Raw genomic sequence first — 25,869 nt, 5'->3', positions numbered from 1 at the left:
ATTTTTAAATGTCAAATTTTAATTACTCATTGCAAGTTAACAGAAGTGCCATTGATTTTTGTACACTGACATTGTATGAAACATTGCTAAACTCAATTGGTTTCAGGAGCTTTGCTGAAGATTTGACTGGTAGATTCTAGTTCTCTATCAATCTTGTCATCTGCAAACATAGTTTATTTCTTCTTCATTGTGAATTCCTTTATTTTTCTTTCCTTATTTCCTGTCTCAAACTTGTAGTATAATGTTGTTGATGGGTATTGATGAGAGTGGCTATATTTGCCTTGTTCAGCCTTTCCCACTATACATGATACTGACTGTACATTTTTAGTAGATGCTTTTTATCAGATTAATTTCTAGTCCTGGTTTCCTAAGAGTTTCTTTTTTCTTTTTCTTTTTTTTTTTTTTTTTGGTGGGGGTCTTAGGGATTGAATTCTCAAGGGCACTTGACCACTGAGCCACATCCCCAGCCCTATTTTTGTATTTTAGAGACAGGGTCTCATTGAGTTGCTCAGAGCCTTGCTTTTTGAACTCCTCCTGTTCCAACTTCCCCAGCCCCAGGCATATGCCACAGAGCCTGGACTGAGAGTTTTCTTTAAAACAGAAATGGATCATACGTTTTTCCTTTTTAGTTCATTAATATGGATTATGTTAATTGATTTTGAAAAGCTTGACCTTTGTATTCCTGAGACCTCACTTGGTTATGATGTATTATTATTTTTATATATTGTTGGACTTGACTTACAAAAATTTTGTTGAGAGTTTTTGCATCTATGTTCATGTTCACAAAAGACATTAGTGCTGGCCTCATAATTAGGAAGTGTTTTCTCATTTTCAATTTCCTGGAAGAGTTTCTGTAGAATTTGCACATTTTTCTTCCTTAAATGTTTGGCACAATTCTCTAGTGAAATTTTCTTTGTAGGAAAGATCTTAATTTTAAGTTTGATTTCTTTAATAGATACAGAGCTATTCAGAGTATCTATTTCTTCTTGAGTGAACTTTGGAAGTTAGTGGAAATTTGCCCATTTCATGTAAGTTGTCAAATTTATTGGCATAAAGGTGTTCATAATATTTGCTATGGTCTGAATATGTCCCCCAATATTTTTATGTTGGAACTTAATCACCAATGTGATAGTATTGAGAGGCAATTAAGTCATGAGAGAAGAACCCTCATGGATCAGGAGGGAGCAGGAACCTTATAGTCAGGGACTGAGGGAGTGGGTTCATTCTTCTGCCATGCTCACCTGTTTCTACCAGGTGAGGATGCCTCAAGAAGGTCCTCACCAGGCATTTTTTTTTTTTTTTGGCACTTTGTTAAGAATATATATTCTGGGGGGCTGCGATTGTGGCTCGGTGGTAGAGCACTCTTCCAGCATGCGCGAGGCCCTGGGTTTGATCCTCAGCACTTCATAAAAATAAATAAATAAAATAAAGATATTGTGTCCAACTACAACTTAAAAAAAATAACATTTTTTTTTTTGTTCTTTTTATTTATACTCACCAGGTATCTTGGTCTTCGACTTCCTAGCCTCCAGAATTGTAATAAATAAATTTCTGCCTCCTTTAAGTTAAAAAAAAATGTTCTTTGTAAGTTACCCAGTCTAAGGTATTTTGTCATAACAACAAGAACAATAAGACAATAGTCTTTTCTCATACTTTAAATAACTAGAATCTGTAGTTAGGTTACCTCTCTTATTGCTGATATAATTTATCTTCTCTCTTTTTTAATGTTTAGTATGGCTGCAGTTTTGTAAATTATATTGATCTTCTCAAACAACCAGCTCTTATTTTCATTGATTTTACTTAGTTTTTCTGCTGTTCATTTCATTGATTTTTAGCTCTAACCAATTTTCTGCTTACTTTAGGCTTCATATTCCCTGTCTCTCTTAGTTTCTTCACTGACATGTGGCCCTTCTTCTATGATATAGGCATTTTGTGCTATAAAACTCCCAATCCTGCCAAGTGTGGTGGCAAACCCCTGTAATCCCAGCAGATCAGGAGGCTGAGGCAGGAGGATTGTGAGTTCAAAGCCAGCCTCAGCAAAAGTGAGGCACTCAGCAACTCAGTGAGACTCTGTCTCTAAATAAAATACAAAATAACGCTGGGGATGTGGCACAGTGGCTGAGTCCCCCCGAGTTCAATCCCCAGTACCTGCCCCCTAAGAACAAAAACAGTAATCCTCCCAATTCCTGCTTCTCATCTAGGAATCTGTTACAAACTGGAACATGGAGAATTTGGAGGAAGGCAGGTTATTTAGGACAGCTGAGATAGCGTGAGAAGAGGTGAAGTAAGGAACACAGCTGGAGAAGATGGGACCAGGTAATGAAGAGCTGTACCCTGAAGGCAGCCAGGAAGTGACTAGATCATGTCTGCATTTTATACAGATCAATTTGGGGCTGTGCGGAGGTAGAAGCAGCTGGAGTTAAGAGGACTAGCTAAAGGGTGGTCTCATGTTAATCCTGATGACAGATGGTGGTGAGAGGGGATGAAGAAAACTAGACAGACTGAAATGACAGTAAGGAGTTGAAATAAATGTGAAAATTGGTGATGGACAAAGATGTGTGGGGCAGGACCATGAAGACTCAGGAAGCAGTGAGTGCTGTCCATTCATTGAGACAGAGAATGCAGACATACGTTATTGGCAGGCAGAGACCAGGAGGAGGGAGGCAGGAAGAATTTCAGTTTGGTCCACTGACTTTAAGGTGCCTGTGAGGCATTCAGGTAAATATATAGTAGGCAGGTGGAAATGTGGGTTTGGAGCTCTGGAGAAATATGTAGCTAGGAGCTGAATTTGCAGTCAGCACTGTATGAATTGCCAGTGAAATGTTGTTAGCAAAATCACTCATGAAAAATGTGCTGAATTGGAGGAATATGAAACTTTGGGGAACAAAGAGATTTTAGGGACCATCATTTTAGTATTAAGTAAATCATGGGCTTTTCCTTACAGTAATCAAAAGTCTGCTCCCTGAGTTTCAGGGAAGGTTTAATTTGATCTCCAGATTATTACTGACATCAACCATGCATAACATTATTGCCAAAATCCAGTATACACTTCAAATGCCAAGGTATGGGTCAGTCAAAACTAGTTACTAGAAGCCTAGTAAGAGTAAAACCAAGCTGGGCACGGTGAAACACACCTGTAATCCCAAAGGCTTGGGAGACTGAGGCAGGAGGATCAATAATTCAAAACCAGCATCAGCAAAAGTGAGGTGCTAAGCAATTCAGTGAGACCCTGTCTCTAAATAAATACGGCTGGGAATGTGGCTCAGTGGCCAACTACCCCTGAGTTTAATCCCTGGTACACCACCCCACCCCACCCACCAAAAAAGAGTAAAACCACAACAGTGACCTGGAGGACTCTCTGTAAAGAATACAGAGCAGTGGGAGAAAACAACATGGTAGCTTGGGTGGTGTGCCTGGCCACACTGGGTCACTATAAGGGTCTCTTCCCTCTGTGTAGACCTTGGTGGACAAGTGGGTCCTCCTTCGGGCTGGGGAAGCTTTCTTCTTTACTCTTAGGCACTAAAAGGCCTCACTTCACTGTGCACTCTGAGGGGCTCAGGGAGTTCAGACTGTGGGTAAGAAAAAGACCTCTTGGGGATATGGATACATGAACTTTGATGTCAGCTTGCAGTAAATTCTTATCATGTTCTGGGAACCTGTGTACACAGGGAAGTGGGTGACAGGCTGAGATTTCAGGGGTTTTTCTCACAGTCACTGCAGGAGAACACTCTCTCTTCACTTTGTAGGTGTGGAGGAAGCCTGGAAGCAAAGTGGCCACATTCTGGACATGGGAAAGGTCTTTTCCCTCTGTGCCCATGCTGGTGACTGAACAAGTATGGAGGTGCTCTTGCACTCAGAGCATGTGAACAGCTCCACCCCACTGTGCAGATGCATGTGGGTCCTAAGTTTTGACTCCTCAGTGAAGTCCTTGCCAGCCTCAGTGGGGGAATGGCTCTCTCCCCAGTGTCCACACTGGCACTCCTCAGACAGCTTTTGTCACATTCAGGGTTCTGAAGGGCTTCTGTCTGTAGGCAGACTGGGGGTTGGCTAGACTTCTTCTCTGGGGAAGCTGCTGTCACACTTGACCAGGAGTCATGAGCCAACAATTCCAAAGATAACCAGAGCGAAAGTCCTGCCTACAGCAGCTTCAGGGGAAGAGCTTTCCCTCCTCCAGGGCTCAAGGCCCTGGAGATCTGAGGGCTCCCTGGGCTTCTGATAGCCCTCTGGATACTCACAGAGTGGCTTTCCTGCTGTTCCATTGGTTGGCTCTTCACCCAGGAACTTGCTTCACAGAGCAGGAGTAGGGTCCCCACACTGAAGAGCCAGGAGATGGGCAGAGCCCTGAGGCTGTGTGCTTTAGAAAGGAGTCTGAGGCTCTTGGCAGTGCAGGTCCTTCACATCAGCTCTTTGGGTAGTCGTTGAAAATACCGCATATCCTTTTTCTATGAACTTTCTAGAGCAGCCCTGTCTTTGATAACCACCCAAATGGCAGCCCTCCTCATTTGGGCTTACTGTTGTCTTGCTTCCCTGGAACTTAAAAGAAGTATCCAGTTATTCATGACTGATTGTTAACCAGATTAAAGAATAACCCTAACGTGAACCCCAAAATGAACCAGTGACGGTGACCTTGGCCATGGTAAAATATCTAGTTTTCCACAAGAACTTCTTTTTCCCTTAAAAAACGGCAGCCTTGGGCTAGAGTTGTGGCTCCGCGGAGCAGCGCTCGCCTGGCGCGCGAGAGACCCTGGGCTCGGTCCTCAGCACCGCGTAAAAACAAATAAATAAAATAAAGGTACTGTGTCCGTCTACAAAAAAAAAAAAAAAAAAAAAAAATATATATATATATATATATATACACACACATATATATACATACATATGTGTGTGTGTGTGTGTATAAAATTAAAAATAAAACCGGCAGCTTCCAGTAACATCGCTAATACAATTAGACCACAAGATTCATCTGCAACAGACAGGTCCACTATTGGACAGGTGACAAGGGATCAAGAAGTGTCTTGCTTACCTAGATGATCAGTCCAGGGCTTAATTTAATAAGATCAAACTGAAATTCGCATTTCTCTGCTCAATTCTCAGTCCTTCCCCCGCTGATGTCAATGACCCCGCCCCGGCACCTAGTAGCACCTGAAGACTCTGCATTGCCTGAGACCTCCTGCGAGGGTCCATCGAGGGCCCAAGACCGGTGTGGAGTCTGGGAACTCTGAGTCGCTCAAACCGCAGCAGAGAAGTTCTGAAAGCGGAGGCCACGTGGTGAGCCGGACCTGCTCCCCTGGACCCGCCCCTGGCGCCGTTGCCGTGGAGACACGCGGGGCTTCCTGGGAACACTGCCTCTCCCGCGCGTAGCTGCAGCGTGAGCTTGGCTCCCACAGCGCCGCCTGCTGGCAGGATGCGAAAAGAGCTCACGCTGCCCCGACCCGCGTCGGAATCTCGTTGGGTCTTCCCGGCGCAGAACAGTGGAAATCACTACAGTTCTGACCTCTTCCTCTTTGGGTTACGCATCTTAGGAAATTGGGTCATGGGTAGCTCCTTTTTGTGTCTCGATTTTTGCTACTTTGCACGTCCTTCCTTCAAAAAGAAATTGTCATCACACAGCCAATTCACTCCTTCATCCACCCTCCTCACTCACCTATTCACGATGGTGGTTTTTAAGGTTCCGGAAAGATTTGGACTCCTCCAGCTTTCCCCTGAGGACCTGGGGGTGTGGGGAGTGATGGTAAGGTTCTGTATCCTTCAAAAGATGGTGTCTTGAGGACCTCCATAGTCCACTGGACACAGCAGATCGCAGTGGATCAGGCTTTCATGGAGCCAGTGATTACCGACTGGCCTGCTGGGTGCTTTCTTGGTACTGATCCCGGTGACCATTACCTAATTCTTAAACGCTGTTCTGTCTTGATACCATGTATTTGTTTTCCTCTGACTACTTTATCCCAGGTTTATTCTGAAGGGTCACACCAGGGGCATCCATACTGCTGCCTTGGTTCCCTGCTATCTCATTGTCAGGATTCTCAAGTATGAACCAGGAGCCTTCACTGCCCTCCTAAGGGCTATCAAACCACTCACTGTCTGGACTTGTGTGGGCAAAGGCCATCAATCAGTCTGCAATGCAGGGATCTTGTTGAAGCATTCCATTCGATATTTCAAATGGGATGGATGGATGTCAAAGACTAAAGTAATGAATCTCACCTTGTAAGATTTCCTGAGACCACTGTGGCCATCCTTTGGTACTCCAGACCCAAGCAGCTGTTTAAAATATGATTTACTGGGGCTGGGGATGTGGCTCAAGTGGTCGCGTGCTTGCCTGGCATGCCTGAGGCCCGGAGTTCAATCCTCAGCACCACAAAGATGTTGTGTCCACTGAAAACTAAAATAAATAAATAACTCTCTCTCTCTAAAAATAAATAAATAAATAAAATATGATTTACTGTTTGAGGTCAAGCCCACAGCTTCTATGAGTGCTGCTTGAGCCTCATATGTATGTTGCTGACTTGCAACAAGGTGGTCTTGGAGAAAGTGGTGAGAAGAGATTAACTCTAGATATATTTTGAAGGTGAAAATACCAGGATTTGATAGAATGGGTGAGAATTTTGAGAAAAACTATGCAAATTTTCAAAATTTCTCAAAAGAGAAGTCAAAGACAATACCAAGATTTTTGACCTGAGAAGCTAGAAGGTAGTTTCCTTTCACTGATGATAGAAGAAACAGGACAAGGGAGGAAAAAATGAGAATTTGGTTTTATTTTATTTTATTTTTTAAATTTTAATATTTATTTTTTTTTTAGATCTCGGCGGATACAACATCTTTGTTTGTATGTGGTGCTGAGGATCCAACCCGGGCCGCACGCATGCCAGGCGAGCGCGCTACTGCTTGAGCCACATCCCCAGCCGAGAATTTGGTTTTAGAAATGTTGAATTTGAGATGTCTGAGAGACATACAAATTGTTATGGTGAGAAACTACCCTTCTATCCTTTCAATACACCAAAAACGCACTTTTCAATCAGAAATTGTTGCCTTGCCCTTAGCAACTTCTTGCTTACCTATTTTGTGAGTTTGCCCTTTCTGCACACTCTACTGGTAGATTCTCATCAGGCAATGGTTTCCCCTGGAGCTGTTCTCATAGAGTGAGCTCACAGTTAAGAATGTCTACAGCTTCCATTGCAGTGGTTTGTTCCCATTTCATTTAAAAACATATACAAACTGCCTTTTGTCAATTACACCTAAGAGTTTTTGCATTTTTATGTTTTAATAATTCCAATCTGCCTAATTTAGGGTGACAGTAACTTCCCTAAAAAACTGTCTTGGTAGAATGAGACAATGAGTTGCATCCCATCTACAAGAAGTTTCCATTTCATCCCTAAATAATCCCTTTGTCCCCAATCATAAATGGTTCCCATTAGTTCTTGGATTGCTTTTCGTCCCTATTTAAACAAAGAATCCCTTTCATTAGTGTTTTGTCTCTTCAAGATGATGCTGGGCCTATGTGATTTTTAAACTGAACACTTGGTTTTCCCTGCCTTGTGCTTTTCTTTCATATTTGAACCCCCCTTGCCCCACCCTCCACTGCAACAAGCTAGCTTAGTAACTGTGTTGGTCTTTGGTGTCTGAGCACCTGCTGTTTCTTAGCCCTGTGCGTTTCCTGGATTTCCAAATTACATGCAGCGAAAGGAATCCCTTCTCTGAAATCAGACCTGCAGAGAGCATCAGCATGGTCACTAACCAGGTTTGAGACTGTGGGTTAGACATTTATTGTGATTTTGTTGCTCTCTCTGTAACATTAGAGTATGAGAAAAATTCTTCCTTGTATTTTAGAATTCTAAAAGGGTGTGATAATTTTCCTTTTAATGATAAGAATATTGCTTTTTAATGATAAGACTTTTGAACAATACTTTAAAAAAAAAGAATTCTAAAAGGATTTAGAATTATATTTTTTCTATATATTTTGTATAAATTATTTTATTAGGGAGTCTTCAGGACCCCTGTGGGATAGTGAATTTTAAATTTCATTTTTCTGTTATGCTTTAAAATTTCAAAATTTTGTTATTACTATATATATTTGATGGACCTTTATTTTATTCATTTATTTATTTACTGTGCTGAGAATCAAACCCAGTGCTTCATACATGTGAGGCAAACACTCTACCACTGAGCCACAACCTCAGCCCCTATATAAATTTTTAAAAAACATTTTTTTAGGGGTTTGGGTTGTGGCTGATGAGTAGCATGCTCATCTAGCATGCTTGAGGCACTGAGTTCAATCCTCAGCACCACATAAATGCAAAATAAAGATGTTATGTCCACTTAAAACTAAAAAATAAATATAAAAAATATATTTTAGTTGTAGATGGACACAGTATCTCTTTTATTTATTTATTTTTATGTGGTGCTGAGGATTGAACCAAGTGCCTCACGCATGTGAGGCAAGCACTCTACCACTGAGCCACAATCCCAAGCCCACACAAATTTTTTTTTGCATAAAGGTAATCACACCTGGGTTTTTTCACTGTTTTATTTACTTCACCCACTTCCCCCTTTCATCACATATGCACATCTATGATGCAATCATAAAAACTGAACAGAAAAGAGGATCAAACTCTCAGTAAAAAAAAAAAAAAAGGGTAAAACTAGTGTTGGCACAATTCACCTTCTACTTACTCTCTTGTTTTCTACCTGTTGGATCTTCTGTCCTACTTTCTGGGATCCAACTAATTCTACTGAGATTTTTAAGATTTCAACAATCATAGTTTTTAAAACTTCTTAGTAGTTATTTTTATTTCTAGATGTTTCCTTTTCCATAAAACTATATTTTTATTTTATGACAAAGATAGCTTCTCCAGGTTTTCTGAATAGGCATTTTTTAACTTTTGACCAACTATGGTAGCACATGCCTAACACAGGAGGCCGAGGCAGAAGGATTGCAAGTTGGAGGCCAGCCTCAGCAACTTAGCAAGACCATTTCAAAATAAAATCTGAAAAGGAGTTGGGGTGTAGCTCAGTGCTAGAGTGTTTGCCTAGTATATGCTAGGCCCTGGGTTCAATCCCCAGTACCACCAAAAAATAAATTAAAAATATAAATAAATAAAAGTTAATTAGATTTTGTTCCTGAAGTAAATGATTTGTCTAGAACATTTTTTACCCTTTATCTTGGTCTTTCTTTTTCAGGTAAAATTTATTTCTTCAAATGTTGGATAATCTCCTGGGCATTGTAGTGCATGCCTATAATCATAGTGACATGGGAGACTGAGGCAGGATTGTAAGTTTGAAGCCAGCCTCAACAACTTAGTGAGACTTTACCCCTCCCACCCACACCCCCTGCCTAAAAAAAAAAAAAAAAAAAAGGACTGGGAATGGGAATGTGTCTCATTGGTAGAGGAGCTGGGTTCAATCCCCAGCATAAAAATAAATAAACAAATAAATAAGTTTGATAATCTTTGTGTATTCATTCATATTTAGAAGGTAGCAACAGTCAATTTAATTAGGATCTTTGTATAATTGACCATGCAATTCTTCTCCGAAAAATATCTTTAAAGCTAGTGTTCCAGAGAAAAATCATTTGTGAAACATTGTCTTAGACTACAGTCTACTGATAAATCTAATTTTCTATCATCCCTCAGAATTTCAGGTCAGCCCTCTGAAAATTAGGAATTCTTTGTATAGAGTATGACTCTGACCCTAAGTATGTACACAACTTTCATCTAACATGGCAAATGGGGTAGCCCTCACCTGTTTCCTGGACTTATTTGTATTACTGCCAACATTTGCTTGGAAATTCCCTAAACTCTTGTTGCCTATAATGCATCCTAGTTCCCTTGTTTAGCTCCATTACTTTGTCATAAATTAGCCTTTAATCAACTGCTCACATGTTCACTCTTGAGGTTCACTCACTCACTTAGCTTCAAGTAGCATCTCTCTTCTGGAACTCCCAAGGATCTACCTCCTGACTCAACCTCTCAGCACCTGTAGTTTTTTGTTTCTTCTCAGATTAGCCACATTTTGCTGAAACCATCAGCATTTCCTTAGGAGGAACTATGTATAATCCCTATGAGCCCTTCAGCATTCACATAAACAGAGGAGAGATTCAGAGAATTCATCTTACGGCTATCAGTTTCAAAATAAATAAGCCAAAATCAAATCCAAGGGCATATTAAGCCAGCAACAGAATTCACTGGACTTAACCCACAGAATCATATTATGAAAAAAATAAAAAGTAGAAATGGCAGTTAATAGATACCCCATCCTTTCAGAGGATGTACTGGAGGGATTTCCTTAGATCTTATTCAAGCTGGGATTTTATGGAGCTAGCTTAGCATTTGGGCAAAAAATACCACCTAAGAAGGCAAGAAGAAATACCTCTTTTTATCAATGGATAGAAAATATAATTGATAGTTTCCTTGCTTGAGGTCCTAGGGATTGGACCCAGGGCCTCACATGTGTTAGGCAAGTACTACCACTGATATATCTCCAGCGTATTGATGTTTTGGAAGAGAAAAACTTTTACGGTCTCCTACATTCCTAATTTTTATTACATTCTTGCTCAAACTAGGACCCCTGTTCCTAAAATTTGTCTACTGGTGTGCTTACTGCTTTGCTGAGGATTGGGGCAACATCAGCTCTGCTTACTGCTCCCGGGCCCGCCCTGCCTCAACTCCAATCAGCCTCTATCATGGCGAAGAGTTGGCTAAGCCTTTTCTTAATGTCAGGCTCACTCGGAGCACGGCAGGATTTTGTGTGCACCCTGATGTGCTCCGCCAGCTTGGACCTATAAATGAAACCCTTCCCACAGTCACCACAGGCAAAGGGCCTCTCCGGCCTGTGGATGCGCTGATGCCGGAGCATGTGTCCCCTTTCCCGGAAGTTCTTATCACACTCAGGGCAGTGGAAGGGTCTCTCCCCTGTGTGCAGGCCTTGGTGGCTGAGCAGCTGTGCCTTCAAGCGGAAACTCTTGTCACATTTGGGACACTGGAAAGGCTTCTCGCCGGTGTGCGTCCTGATGTGTTCCACGAGCTTCGACTGCTTGGCGAAGCCCTTGCCACACTCACAAGAGAATGGCATCTCCCCGCTGTGCAGCAGCCGGTGCGCCTTCAGGTCAGCCTTCACGCGATAGCACTTGTCGCACTCAGGGCACTGGAAGGGTCTCTCTCCCGTGTGCAGGCGCTGGTGGCTAAGCAGCTGCCCCTTCAGGCGGAAGCTCCTGTCGCACTCTGGGCACTGGAAGGGCCGCTCGCCGCTGTGCACACGCAAGTGCTCGGTGAGCTTGGACTGCCGGGTGAAGCCCTTGCCGCACTCGGCGCACGAGAAGGGCCTCTCCTTGCTGTGGGTGCGCTGGTGCGCCTTCAGGATGCCCTTCAGGCGGAAGCTCTTGCTGCACTCGGGGCACTGGAAGGGCCTCTCCCCGCTGTGCACTCTCAGGTGCTCGCGGAGCTTGCACTGGTGCGTGAAGCCGCGGCCACACTCACTGCAGGCGAAGGGCCGCTCCCCGCCGTGCCGCAGCTGGTGGGCTCTCAGCGTGCTCTTCAGGCGGAAGCTCAGCTTGCACTCTGGGCACTGGAAGGGCTTCTCATCTGTGTGCAGCCGCTGGTGCCTCAGCAGCTGGCCCCTCTGGCGGAAGGCCCTGCTGCACTCTGCACACCAGAAAGGCTTCTCGCTGCTGTGGACTCGGGCGTGCTCAGTGAGCTTGCACCGCTTGGTGAAGCCCGTGCCACACTTCCTGCAGGAGAATGGTCCCTCCCTACTGTGCACACGCTGGTGGACCCTTAGCAGGCCGCTCAGACGGAAGCGCTTGTTGCACTCCGAACACTGGAAGGGCTTTTCTCCTGCGTGCACTCTGAAGTGGCTGGCCAGCTTGGACCTTGAGAGGAAGCGCCTGCCACATTCCAGGCAGGGGAAGGGCCTCTCCCCACTGTGGCTGTGGCCCCACTGCAGAGCCTCTGCGTCCCCCCACGGGCAGTGCTCCTCACAGTTCAGGCCGAGTCCTGGCTCTTGCCCTGAGTGCACACCAATGCCACTTCTCCAGGAGGCTGGCCTCTCCCCTCTGTGCTGGCACTGGGGAGCCTGTGCACTGTCCGTGGAGAAGCCGCTCTTGTTGCATCGGTGGTACTGGGAAGGTTTCTCCCCCTTGTGCCCGAGATGGTGGCTGAGAAGGGTCTGTTCCTGGCAGAAGCACATTTTGCATTCAGGGCACTGGAATGGGCTCTTCTTTGTATGGACAGCCATATGTCTCAGCAAGTACTGCTTCAGATGGAAGCACTTCCCACACTCAGGACATCGGAAGTGCCTCTGTGTCCTGGAGATATCCCACTGCTCCTGCGCATCAGCTTGTTGGTTGAACTTCTTCCAGGCCCTACATGATGCATCCTTGGAGTGGCTCCTCTGGTGCTTCACCAAGTGGTTCTTTTTCCAAAACCCTTCTCCACAGACAGGGCAAGAGTGCTGGGTGCTTTGCCAGGAGGGGCCTTCCTTCAAGCCAGGGTGACCCACAGCTCTGTGACTTGGGATTTCTTCTCTATGTGCAGATTTGCTGGAGCTGTAGACCACTGTAGCTAGAGCCTGTGTGTCGTGTGTCTTTGGATTCATAAGGGTAATGCTGTGGTCAGGCAGGAAGGAAACATCTTCCCTTTCCCCTAAACTCCGTCCATGGGAATACTGGCTCTGAAGAGGACTGAACTGGAAATGACATTTAGTTTCTCCTGATTTTTCAGTTTCCTGGCTTCCTGAAATTGAAAACAAAAATTCAGTCAGTTTTCTCATCCACAGCATGACTAACGACTGTAAAGTGATCCATAATAGTGACCTGGGTGGTCTGAGAACCCAGCTTTCACTAAACTACTCAGCCATGTCATGTGGTTCTATTTCATGACCAAAATGAGTTTGGTGACAGTCTGCTGAAACTACACTCTCGTGGCTTTGCTCCTTATCCTGTAAAGACAGAGGAATGATAATATGTACATAAGAGCATTATGAATGTGATCAGGGAGCATGCATGAGGCGATAAGTATGGTGCCCAGCACGTCATGGCCTCTGCTGACCATGCTAACAACTTTGGGAACACCAGACTTAACCCATTTTATGTACAAACCTGCCTGGAGTCACAAGGTGATGATGACAGCGAGTTCCTAACAGACTCCTAACACTAGGGCTCTGCTCAGCAGAGGAGCAAAACTTTGGGAGTGGGTGTTACCCAGTGGAATGGGCTGTATTCTTGTTCTGTTGTAATACTACCCCTTCCTTATCTTTTTTGGATGGAATGTTCCATTGAACCTCCCCTTGTGTGCCCCCTATATAAATAAAGAATTCAGGTGGAGCTCTCTTTCAAACGGACCCCTAAGAGCTGTCAATAGACCGTAAGAAATAGGTATTTTCTGTGTCTGTGTAATTATTTTGTGATAACCCAAATTTACCCGGGGTGACCCTGAATGATTTAGTCACGTGTTGCAGCAATGAAGGTAGATCATGAATTGAAATATTGTAGATCAGGAACTGAAATATTGAATTACTCAATAACCTGCTCAAGGTTACCCAGTAAAGGCAAGAAGCACACACTCAGGCTCCAAAACCCACACCATTAACCACTATGTTTTACTGCCTTTCTATAGAACTTATGAGATATCAAGCTCAACCAAACAGGAAGGCAAGATTAGAGAAGCAAAACTAAGAAATCTGAATATGATATCTTAAGGTCAGCATGCTGATTTCTTAATACTCACCCCCAAACAGCTCTCCCTCAATATGTGGGTCAAAATACATATCAGCAGAGTGAATCATGTTTCTGGGTTTCTGTGATTCTCCCCAGCTCTTAAAGGACTCCTCTTCTTGTTCAATCCAGGATATTAATTCTGGCTTGGAAAGTCTATCATCTGCACAGAGAAGTCAGACAAGGCAGTCTGGTTTCCTTAAGCACTCACTATATTTAAAACACATTGTTTCTAGATTTCTCAAAATTCACCTCTGGGACAATGTATGAGATGTCAACAGATATAGAGTACAGGGTTACATGAAAAGAAGTAAAACTACCCACCCACCTAATGTGTGTCCTAGTCTTTCCAGACCTATTAGACCAGTTATGTTGTTTTAATTTTGTCATGGTCGCCATGTATGTAACAATGCTGTATTTGGTTCAAAAAAAAAAAAAATGGCAGGGGTTGGGGTTGTGGCTCAGCAGTAGAGCGCTCCTCTCACACGCGCAGGACCCTGGGTTTGATCCTCAGTACCACTTAAAAAATAAATGAGGGGCTGGAGATGTGGCTCCAGTGGTAGCGTGCTTGCCTAGCATGCGAGAGGCACTGGGTTCGATTCTCAGCACCACATAAAAATAAAATAAAGATATTATGTGTCCACCTAAAAACTAAAAAATAAATATTAAAAAAAACAAATGAGTGAAATAAAGGTATTGTGAATAAATATTAAAAAAAAACCCAAATGGCAAATGCTTCAATATTCTTTTTTAAAATTTTTTCTTTCCACGTTTATTGGTATATTATAGTTGTACATAATGATGAAATTTGTTGTTATATCTTTGTACATGCACACAATTTAACAATATAATCTGGCCAATATCACTTCTCTACAATATTCTTTTTTTAATATATAGTTTTTATTTTTTAGTTATAGATGGACAAAATCTTTATTTTGTTTACTTATTTTTATGTGGTGCTAAGGTTTGAACCCAGTGCCTCACATGTATGAAGCAAGCACTCTGTCACTGAGCCGCAACCCCAGTCCCACCTTATCTGTAATAGCCAATCTCAGGGGTTCAGTTTTATTAAATATTTATACTCTGGGTGCTGGGTACTCTACCAACCAGTAAGCCTAGCCCTTTTATTTAATTCATTAATTTATTTATTTTGTGGGGGTACCAGGGATTGAACTCAGGGCACTCGACCACTGAGCACATCTCCAACCCTATTTTGTATTTTATTTAGAGACAGGGTGTCACTGAGTTGCTTAGTGCCTCGCTGTTGCTGAGGCTGGCTTTGGATTCTTTTTTTTTTTTTTTAAGAAAGAGTGAGAGAGAGAGGGAGAGAGAGAATTTTTTAACATTTCTTTTTCTTTTTTTTTTTTTAGTACTTGGCGGACACAACATCTTTGTTTGTACGTGGTGCTGAGGATCGAACCCAGGCCGTACGCATGCCAGGCGAGCGCGCTACCGCTTGAGCCAATCCCCAGCCCTGGCTTTGGATTCTTGATCTTCCTCTCTCGACTTCCCAAGCTGCTGGGATTATAGGCGTGTGCCACTGCTTTGGGCCCTTTTTATTTTTTGATATAGGATCTCACTAAGTTGTTGAGGCTGCCATCCTCCTGCATTTGCTTCCCCAGTTGCTGGGATTACAGGTGTGGGTACTGCACAAGGCTAGGGGCTCAATTTTAAAGCAAGTTGGTTGAGGCAAAAATTTCATCAGAAAGTGTTTTAAGCTGGGGTTGTGGTTCAGTGGTAGAGCACTTGCATAGCACATGTGAGACACTGGGTTCGATCCTCAGCACCACATAAAGATAAATAAAGAAAGGTATTGTGTGGTTGGACCCAGAGCCTTTATGTAAGTAGGCATCCCACTACTGAACTATGATGTTTTTATTTTTAAAATATGTACAGGTACATAAATAAAATATAATAATTGCTGATTATAAACATTCTACAAACTACCATATCATTCTGTAACTTGCTTTCTTTTCCCTTAAATATTTTCAACATTCCCTTGATAGCCCCTGAGTATCTGAATGCATCTCCACCTGTCATGTCTCTCCTGCTCACAGGCAGTCTCCAAGAGAACATCACAGGCATTTACATTCCTCTGTGTGAACTGCATCATCGGAGCACATCTTCGACTTTACCTTATGTCACCAGATTGCTCTATAAAGTGGCTGTGCTAATTTACAGCCTCATTTGCTTCAAATCTTGAGAACATGGGCACTATCTGATGTTTTCCTCCACCACAGTACCACATGTAAATCTCAATGATAGAAAAATCACCTTCCATCTTGTTCCAAAAAAATTATCTTGCTTGTTCTTTGTCCTTTGTTCCACTGTGTTCTTTAGGATCAGCTTACAGGACCATAAAAAACCCTATTGGGATCTAGGTTGGAATTGCTTTGGATGCAATTTTGTATCCAATATTGCATTTTAAGGAGAACTGACAGAAGGCAGAAAGGTTCATGCAATGAACTGTATGGTTAAGAGGTTGGACAATCAGAGATATGGATGCAAGCAGGGTAAAGAAGAAATTAACTAAAGATCGGAGTCTAAAAACGTTATGGCTTAACAGTGAAGAAAATTAAAATTCAGCATGATTTTGTTATCTTTTTTTTTTTCCTCTTAGTTTTCTTTTCTCTTTTTTAGGGCTGAGGACTGAACCTAGGTTTTACACGTGCTAGTTAAACACTCTGCTACTGAGCTAAATCCCCAGCCCCTTCAGTATGATTGTGAACAACTGATGAATATGAAACAGATAATCCATTTGATCTTTTTTTTAAAATATATTTTTTAGTTGTAGTTGGACACAATGCCTTTATTTTACTTATTTTTATGTGGTGCTGAGGATTGAACCCAGCAACTCACACATGCTAGACGAGCGCTGTACCTCTGAGTCACAACCTCAGCCCTAATCCACTTGATCTTGATGCTTACAACATTTTGGGGGTGGCACAGGGTTCCTGACATAAAATTACATTTCTCTGCAAATTCGATTACTTTAACTGATTCTTTAGTAACAATGAAAATGTAATGACTTGGATTACATGTTTTAGAAGCAATCCACAGATGGAGCCTGGATAACTTAACTATGGCAACAGGACAGAATAAGTTTTAGAAAGCTTGTGTATGGAGGGGGCAGTGTGGCTGTCATGAGCTGGCAGTAGTGGGGTGCAGGAAAGCTGAGGATCTTCCTAAACGGGTGGTATGGAGATACAGAGCTGATGGAACAAGATCTAGAAGTTTAAATATACTACTTTAAATTTTAAAATTAACCAAAAGAGGAAAAAAAGACTACCAAAAATGGGGGAGGAGAAGGTAAAAAGAGAGGTATCAGAAGGATAACATATGTGACCTAATGTGTCACTTTTCATAGTAAACGATAAATTTTAGGTAACTTCAATAAATCAAGACAATAGGTATTATTGTGACATTTAGATTGGAAGAAACAGCTTCATGAACTAAAACAAACAGGTAAAAGTGATTGCCTTAGGAGAGTTAACCGAGTGTGGGGAAAGGAGTCTCACCCTTCATTTGATGCTTCTCTGTACAGACTGATTTTTTTTTATATGTTGATGAACCTTTATTTTAATTATTAATTTATATGTGATGCTGAGAATCAAACCCTGTGCCTTACATGTGCTCAGCATGTGCTCTACTACTGAGCTATAACCCCAGCCCTGATAATAGACTGATTTTTAAAAACTCTTACTTGATAAATAAGAAGAAATACAAGGAGGCTTGGGTTATAGCTCTGGTAGCACACTTGCCTAGCATGTGCAAGGCCTTGGGTTTAATTCCCACCACCATCCCCCCAAAAAAGTAAAGAGGAAATATAAAGACCAAATAAGGAAAGAGACCAAAAAGAATATTCATTACTGGGGCTGGGGTTGTGGGTCAGCGGTGGAGCACCTGCCTAGTGCATTCGAGGCCCTGGGTTCTATCCTCAGTACCACATAAAAATAAATAAGTAAAGGTATTGTGTCCACCTGCAGCTAAAAATTAAATATTTAATAATAAAAAGAATATTCATTACTGAAACTGCACAGAATCTTAAATACCTCAATGTGCATCCTGCCAATCAACAAATGTCAATCAACAAATATATGAAAAAATGTTCATCCTCTCTAGCAATCAGAGAAATGCAAATCAAAACTACTCTAAGATTTCATCTACTCCAGTCAGAATGGCAGCTATTAAGAATACAAACAAAAAATTAATGTTTCTTTACATTTAAATAAACATTGGTGAGAATGTGGGGGGAAAGGCACTCATGCATTGCTGGTGGGACTGCAAATCAGTGTAATCAATATGGAAAGCAGTATGAAGATTCCTTGGAAAACTCAGAATGGAACCACCATTTGACCCAGCAATCCCACTCCTTGGTCTATACCCAAAGGACTTAAAAACAGCATACTACAGAGACACAGCCACGTCATTGTTTATAGCAGCACAATTCACAATAGCTAAACTGTGGAACCATCCTAAATGCCCATCAGTTGATGAATGGATAAAGAAAATGTGGTATATATACACAATGGAATACTATACAGCATTAAAAGAGAATAAAATTGGGGCTAGGGTTGTGGCTCAGTGATAGACCACTTGCCTAGCATGTGTGAGGCCCTGGGATCAATCTCCAGCACCACATAAAACTAAATAAACAAAATAAAAGTATTGTGTCCATATACAACTAAAAATATTTTAAAAAAGAATAAAATCATGGCATTTGCAGGTAAATGGATGGAGGTGGAGAATATAATGCTAAGTGAAGTTAGCCAATCCCAAAAAACCAAATGCCGAATGTTTTATCTGATATAAGGAGGCTGATTCATATGGGATTGGGGGAGGAGAATGAGAGGATTAGACAAACTCTAGATAGAGCAAAAGGGAGGGAGGGGAAGGGAGGGGACATGGGGGTAGGAAAGAGGCTGGAATGAGATGGACATCATTACCCTAAGGACATGTATGAAGCCACGAATGTGACTCTATTTTGTGTACAATCAGAGATATGAAAAATCTACATGTATAATATGAATTGTAATGCATTCTGCAGTCATATTATAATAAATTAGAATATAAATAAATAAAGGTATTGTGTTCAACTGCAACTAAAAAATAAGTATTTAATAAAGAAAAGAATATTCATGGGCTGGGGATGTGACTCAAGCGGTAGCGCGCTCGCCTGGCATGCATGCGGCCTGGGTTCGATCCTCAGCACCACATACAGACAAAGATGTTGTGTCCGCCAAATGCTAAAAAATAAATATTAAGATTCTCTCTCCCTCTCTCTCCTCTCTCTCACTCTTTCTTTAAAAAAAAGAAAAGAATATTCATTACTGAAACTGCACAGAATCTTAAACACCTCAGTGTGCATCCTACCAAAATCTCACTGCAGGGAAGAAGACCATCAGCTTCCCGAAGGGTTTAACTCTATGGGAAAGTTATGAGGAGGCCATTCCTAGGATAAAGATACCCAGGTATTTATGGACATGAGCCAGTATGTTCCTAGGTAGAACACCATGGCAACCCAAAAGTAAATCATAATGGGAAAAGTGTTGACATGTATTTAATTACCTCTGGCTACCCATATGTGTTGTCTCAAATATTCTTACACAGCAATGTCTACCCCTGAGTGAAGAATGGTAATGCTTACAGAAGTAACAAAACAATATGGGGTAAAAAGCCTTTCTGAGGACTCTCCCTTCCTGACAAAGAGGAACACCAAGAGAGACCTCTTTTAGGACCCGGTTCCAAAACTTGCCCCCAAAGCTGAACTCTCCTTACCTAGTGAGAGGAGAGTCTCATAATTGGTGATCATGACATGCTTGTAGAGCTCCTTCTGCCATGCCTCTAGATTCCACCATTCCTGCGCCGAAAAATAAATGGCAACATCCTCAAAGGTCAGAGGGAACTGAAATAACACACAAGACATAGTTGAGTGCTTCAAGATGACTACAGCTCCTTCTCATCATTAAATTAAAAGACTTGTGCAGTAGACAACTGTTTTGTCGGCCACAGCCTCTCCCCTGGGGACTACTCCTTCCCCTACCCAGGCAAGTGGCTCTGCGGTTTACCACCACAGCCCCCTGCGCGAGCTTCTTCATGCCTATTCAAGCTAGATATGGAAACATATGGCATGGAATGGGAACAAACACAGTTCAGCTTCATTCACTTAGTATGTCATGGCCATCTTCCTAGGTCAATAGGAAGAGGCAAACTCAATTTGAGTAAACTGTATTGTATTCTATGAGTACGCATCTCCCATTGATGGGATAAACTCCCCCAGTTTCCAACCTCTTAAAAACAATGCCCTCATGTACTTCCTCTCCTATTAGTGCTTTCAGCTTTGTAGGATAAAGTCTAAAAATGAGAACTACCAAGTTAAAAAGTATATACATCTTTAGTTCTATTTATTTATTTATTTATTTATTTATTCGTGGTGCTGAGGATCAAACTCAGGGCCTCATGGATACTAGACAAGCACTGTACTGCTGAGCTATAGCTTTGCTTAACATCTTAAGTTTTAAAACTTTTTTTGGTGATGCTAGGGATCGAACTCAGGGACTTGCATAAGCTAAGTAAGCACTCTACTACTGAACTACAGCCCCAGTTTAAAATTAATAGTTACATTTATTATAGTTGACTTGAAAATACGATGGTTATTATTAGAACTACAAATTTTGTTAGTTTAAAATGGTCTCATTATGTAACTATACATCCCACATTTTATTGAACCATTTCCTTTACACCCAATTTAACCTCAATTGTTATTTTGTCATGGGTTTATTTCCTATGGACATTAAGGTATACTTGTTTCCATTTTTAATTTATGTTCATCTTATTGTATTCAATATAATAGTTTCTGAAATTAATGTTTCTTTACATTTAAATAAGATTCATTATTTTAGATTAATGAGATACAAATTTCTGCTATAACACTATTTTGAAACATGAATTTGTTCCATCATGACTGTTAGAGAATTTGCTTATGTCCAATTTTCTCTGTGAGAAATACAAGGTCAGAGGTTCTCAATAAGGACAATTTTGTCCCCCAGGAACTACTGGGCAAAGTTTGCAGACATTTTGGATTGTCATAAGGAGGGGTGCTTCTGGCACTTAGAGGGTATGGGCCACGGATGCTCCCAAACACCCCACAATGCACAAGACAGTCTTCACATAAAAAATCATCCAGTACAAAATGTCAACAGTGGCAAGGGTGAGGAACCTTGCACATGTGAATAGAGTACAGGGCTGTGCAAACAAGCAAATTCCCACAAACATCCTTTGCATGTCTACCAGCTACCTCAGACTGCCTTGTGCTATGAGCCCATCTATACCAGGTATCAAAAACGTCCACCTTATTTCAGATATTCTTCCTTTTACTACTTCAAGGTAATGCTACCCTTGTTAAACTTACTTCCACAAGCAACTTTCCAGTAGTTTTTAAGGTAATTAAATTTCTTTCTTAATCATTTAATATGCACAAAGCTGCCATTTTATTAGGTTTCAATCTTTCTTTCTTAACATGGCACTGATGACATTTTTTCAGTGTCACATGCTTGACATACCTCCTGCAAGTTCTGATTTTTTTTCTTTTGCATAGACAGAGGTTTATCTAGGAGAGTAGATATATATTCAAGGGAGAATGGGGGCAATCTCAAGAGAGAGAGATGCCTTTGAGGGTAAAGCAAAGAACACACATTCAAGGGAGAATGAAGGCCACCTCCAGAGGGAGAGACAGCCAGCTGTGATTTTACTGCACAATTTCACATAGCACTAGAATTTTTAGAAATGCATTACACAGCATAACTGAAAGTATGTTTTTATTTTTGTTAAATACACTTATTCTCATCTGATTAAATTCCTTACTTTAAAAATGTTTTCTAAAAAGTCTCAAAATCCTTCATTGCTTGTTTCTTTTTAAATTTTCAGTTTATAACCATTATGTTAGTAGTCACCAATGACATGACAAATTAACCATTTTTTTTCATCTTTTCTTTTAATAAAATAAACAGAACATGACAGATGACATTCAAGTTCTCTTGATTTTTATCTTCATTATTGTTCTTTTTTCCCCACATATTTTATATTGGTGCATTATAGTTGTACATAATGATGATGGAGTGGCTTTACATATTTGCACATACACACAATATAATAATATGATCTAGCCAATATTATTCTTCCATATTGTTCTTATGCTCACTCCAGTTCTTCCTTTGAGGAGACAAACATTATTATGAATGTGGAAGTTTTCAGTTCATATTTCAAAGTTAATATACATATATGTCCACAAATAATATATAGTATTTCTTTGTATATTTTATACATAAATGCTTTATAATGCAACTTGCATTTCCATTCAACATTTTGAGATTTGTGTATATATATGTATATATGTAGCTGATTTATTTTAATTTTGTGCAGTATCTGAATATGTCACAATTTTTAAACCATTCTTTTACCTACTGATTATTTCTATTCAGTTCTGTGAATTGCCTGGTCATATTCTTTGCTCACATTTTTATTGAACTATAAGAATTGCTCATTTATAGTTTCATTTCTAGTAAAGGCAAGCCCTCTACTGCTGAGCTACAACCCCAGCCCCTCTAGTATTCTTTATACAATTTATGTATTAACTGAATTAATTACAAATAATTTTAGGTTACAAATAATTTCCACTAGTCTTTGGTTCATCTCTTAACTTGTTTATGCTCTTTTATGTTGTATAAAATTTTCAACTTTTTTTTTTTTAAGAGAGAGAGAGAGAGAGGCAGAGAGAGAGAGGGGGAGAGAGAGAACTTTACATTTATTTTTCAGTTGTTGGTGGACACAACATCTTTGTTTTGTACGTGGTGCTGAGGATCGAACCCGGGCCATATGCCTGCCAGGCGAGCGCACTACTGCTTGAGCCACATGCCCAGCCCCTAAAATTTTCAACTTTAATGCAAATATGCAATTTTTTCCTTAGGTCTCTTTGTGTCTTATTCAAGAAATTTTTTTCTACACTGTATTCATAAAGATACACCACATTTACTTCCCAAAAGCTCAAGTTTTGCTTTTTGTCTAGATTTTTTTGAGATGGGGTCTCACTATGTTGCCAGAGCTGGTCTTGGACCCCTGGGCGAAGTGATCCTCCTCAGACTCCCAAGTGCTAGGACCATGGCTACCTCACCCAGCTCTGGATTTTTTTTTTTAATATATTTTTTTTAGTTGTACACAATACCTTTATTTTATTTATTTATTTTTATGTGGTGCTGAGGATCGAACCCAGGGCCTTGCACAAGCTAGGCGAGCGTTCTACTGCTGAGCCACAACCCCAGCCCCTGGATTTTTCTTTTTTTAATATTTATTTTTTAGTTGTAGTTGGAAACAATACTTTATTTTATTTATTTATTTTTATGTGGTGCTGAGGATTGAACCCAGGGTTTCGCATGTGCTAGGGGAGCGCTCTAGAGCTGAGCTACAGCCCCAGCCCCCAGCTCTGGATTTTTATTTTTTATTTTTATTTATTTATTTTAAATTTTTTAATATTTATTTTTTAGTTCTCGGCGGACACAACATCTTTGTCTGTATGTGGTGCTGAGGATCAAACCTGGGTCACACGCATGCCAGGCGAGCTCACTACCTCTTGAGCCGCATCCCCAGCCCTGGATTTTTAATGTACCTAGAATTTAAGTTTTGTGAGGTATGAGGCAGTAAGCTAACAATATTTTTTTTTCCCCAAATGAAAAAGTCAATTGTCACACTACTACTTTTGAAGGTCTGGATATTTGTTCCTATGGCCATTGAAACAAAGTACCACAAACTGCGTGGCTTAAAACAACAAAAATTTATTCTCTTACATTTCTGGAGGCTAGAAGTCTGAAATCAGGGTGTCAGCAATGCCATGCCCTCTCCAAGCCTCTAAGGGAGAATTAGTTCCTGCCTTCCTTTCAGCATCCCCTGGTAGCTCTTCACCCTTGGTGTTCCTGGTTTGCAGGTTCATAGCCCACTCTTGTCTGCAAGGCCACATGGCTGTGCCTGTCTCTTTTTATATGGGCACTGTTCGTATTGGACTAAGGGGCTACTCTACTCTAGCAGGACTTCATATTAGTCAATTACATCTACAACCACTAGTATTTACAAAGAAGGTCACAGTCTGAGGCTCCAGGAACGACATTAATTCGGGTGGGGGAACACTATTTACATAGCGTGTAATCAGCTTCTGGGTTCACTGTTCTGTTTCTACTGCTGTCAATCCTGCACAAAACAACACTATATTGGGCTGAGGAGGTGGCTCAAGCCGTAGGTGCTCACCTGGCATGCACAGGGCGCTGGGTTCCATCCTCAGCACCACATAAAAATAAAATAAAGATGTTGTGTCCACCGAAAACTAAAAAATAAATATTAAAAAAATTCTCTCTCTCTCTCTCAAAACAACAACAATAACAACACTGTATTAATTCTACAGATTTATAGTGTCCTCTGAAAGGGAAATTCTCCCATCTTTGCTCCTTTTTTCAGAATCATACAAATCATATTTTTTTAACTTTATAGCTGTTTTCCCTTATATGAGGATTCGCTTTCCAGTTTGAAAATATTAAATGGAAAATTCCAGAAATAAACAATTAATAAGTCTTAAATTGTAAACTATTATTCTGAATAGCCTGCTGAAATCTCCACCCAGGACACCAATCACCCTTTTGTCCAGCAAATCCATGCTATGTGCTGGTTAGTCCCATTTCTGCTATCAAAGTTCTTGTGTTCAAGTAACTCTAACTTTACTTAATATTGGCTCCGAAGTGCTAAGAGTATTGACTGGCAATTCAGATATGTCCAAGAAAACCTGTAATGGGCTTCATGTAAAAAAAAAAAAAAAAAAAAAAAAAAAAAAAAAGCCGGTTGCCACAATGCACTCCTGTGATTCTAGCAGCTCAAGAGGCAGAGGCAGGAGGATAGCAAGTTCAAAACTAGCCTCAGAAACTTAGCGAGACCCTAAGCAACTTAGAGAGCCCTATCTAGTCTAAATAAACAATAAAAGGGGCTGGGGCTGGGACTCAGTGGTAGAGCGCTTGCCTAGCACATGTGAGGCCCTGGGTTGGATCCTCAGGACCACATAAAAATAAATAAATAAAGGTATTGTGCCCATCTACAATATATTTAATAAATAAATAAATAATTAAAAAGGACTGGAGATGTGGCTCAGTGGTTAAGCGCCCCCTGGGTTCAATTCGTGGTACCAAAAAAAAGAGTAAAAGACCCCACATAAAAACAAAACAAACCCTGTGCTGAGACTGCTAAAATTCATAGAAAGAATCATTTTTGAATCCCTGAAGTTGTAAGGGAAAAAGAAATTTATGCTAGTTTTGCTGTCGCAGCTTAAACTGCAAAAGTTACAGTCACAGTGTGATAGCAAAGTCATTGAATACTGAGTTTGATATAACCATCTTCCCGTTTCAGGCATCCACTGGGGGTGGTAGAATGTATGTGTACTGTTGTTTATCCAATTGAACTTTATCTACATTTGCAAATGTTACTGTCATTTGATAAAACTGCAGCGATTTTATAAATAAATCTGTATTATACTTAGTTTTTCAACTATGAAAATGACATATCTGACACTTATTTAAAATTCTCTCTATAAACCCTAGAAAAAATTGTTTTACGATGATCTCAGTTCATTTAACTATTAGCAAGAATACTCAATAGAAAAGTTAGAAAAACATAACAAAAAATTAGCTCCCGCCCCCAACCCTGACTTCAACAGAATGCTGAAGAGCTCCCCAGTTCTCGGAGCTCCTAGAGTCAACACAAACGCAGTCACAGTTTGACATCCTCGGCGGCCAAACGCCGTCTGAACCATTCAGGAGCTGGCATCCTTGGAAACACCAGGTCTGCATTCGGTGCCCCGACGTGAAGGCGGCCGAGGCAGCACCCAGGTCGGCCCAGACCCTCAGCCCGCTCCCCGCAGCCCGCGCTCTGCGGTTTTGAGGTCCGGCGCCCGGTGGCTCCGGGACCCCGCACAGCACCCAGGCCGGCCGCTCGCCGTCCTCGCCATCGGCGGGCGCCACTCACATGAGCCCGGAGCCCGAAACCCGAGCCCGCGCGCCGCAGCCCCTTACCGGAGCCGGCTCGCCCGTCGCTCTCGCCATCTTGCTCAGCCAGGGCGACGGCCACCGGCGACGCTGACA

At 41.4% G+C, this 25,869-nt stretch overlaps 1 protein-coding gene across 2 annotated transcripts; it reads right to left on the bottom strand.

Annotated features, from left to right (window-relative positions):
• Positions 1-9,336: 9,336 nt before the first annotated feature.
• Positions 9,337-25,869, bottom strand: Znf786 (zinc finger protein 786). Of its 2 annotated transcripts, XM_076859606.2 has the most exons (4): positions 25,801-25,869; positions 19,481-19,607; positions 13,716-13,865; positions 9,337-12,722 (listed from the first exon to the last, which is right to left on the bottom strand). In XM_076859606.2, the coding sequence occupies exons 1-4, from the start codon at positions 25,828-25,830 to the stop codon at positions 10,654-10,656; spliced, it is 2,376 nt and encodes a 791-aa protein (XP_076715721.1). In that variant the 5' UTR covers positions 25,831-25,869; the 3' UTR covers positions 9,337-10,653. The 2 variants fall into 2 exon arrangements, with proteins under 2 accessions (XP_076715721.1, XP_076715724.1); XM_076859609.2 differs by lacking the exon at positions 13,716-13,865.

This window comes from Callospermophilus lateralis, chromosome 1 (genome assembly GCF_048772815.1).
Source record: "Callospermophilus lateralis isolate mCalLat2 chromosome 1, mCalLat2.hap1, whole genome shotgun sequence".
NCBI classification, from domain to species: Eukaryota; Metazoa; Chordata; class Mammalia; order Rodentia; family Sciuridae; genus Callospermophilus; species Callospermophilus lateralis.
The sequence above is the reverse complement of the archived record's forward strand: the minus strand, read 5'-3'. Positions and strand labels throughout refer to the sequence as shown.